This window comes from Buceros rhinoceros, unplaced genomic scaffold (genome assembly GCF_000710305.1).
Source record: "Buceros rhinoceros silvestris isolate BGI_N320 unplaced genomic scaffold, ASM71030v1 scaffold1934, whole genome shotgun sequence".
NCBI classification, from domain to species: Eukaryota; Metazoa; Chordata; class Aves; order Bucerotiformes; family Bucerotidae; genus Buceros; species Buceros rhinoceros.
In genome coordinates, this window is record NW_010406294.1 from 10829 (window position 1) to 11165 (window position 337).

General features: G+C 61.1%; 1 protein-coding gene across 1 annotated transcript in view; it reads left to right on the top strand.

The window, feature by feature from the left end:
* The window catches only part of TRIM65 (tripartite motif containing 65), a 4745-nt gene that overhangs the window by 3874 nt on the left and 534 nt on the right, over positions 1-337 (top strand). Inside the window, 1 exon segment of the mRNA XM_010134005.1 lies at positions 180-325. Within this exon segment, the coding sequence (XP_010132307.1) occupies positions 180-325 (146 nt within the window).

Consider the following 337-nt stretch of genomic DNA (forward strand, 5'->3'; position numbering starts at 1 on the left):
TTCCTGCGGGTGGGCATGTGTCACATCTTCCCCTCCAAACACGCTACAGCATGTTCCCTTTGATGTTGGGAGCCAGCCCTATGCCGTTTAAACCGTGTCACCGTCGTGGGGGACTCACGCCGAGGGCGTAAAGGTCTGATGAAGCATTTCAGCCCCATCCATGCTGTTGCTCTTCCCAGACCACCGCAACCTGACTTTCGACCCCGAGACAGCCAACAAGTACCTGGAGCTCTCGAAGGGTAACCGGAAAGCCAGGCACGGCCCCGGCGCTGTCTGCCGGCAGCAGGAGCAGGGAGCCTGCTTTGAGCCCTGGCAGGTGCTGTGCGCGCAGGGCCTC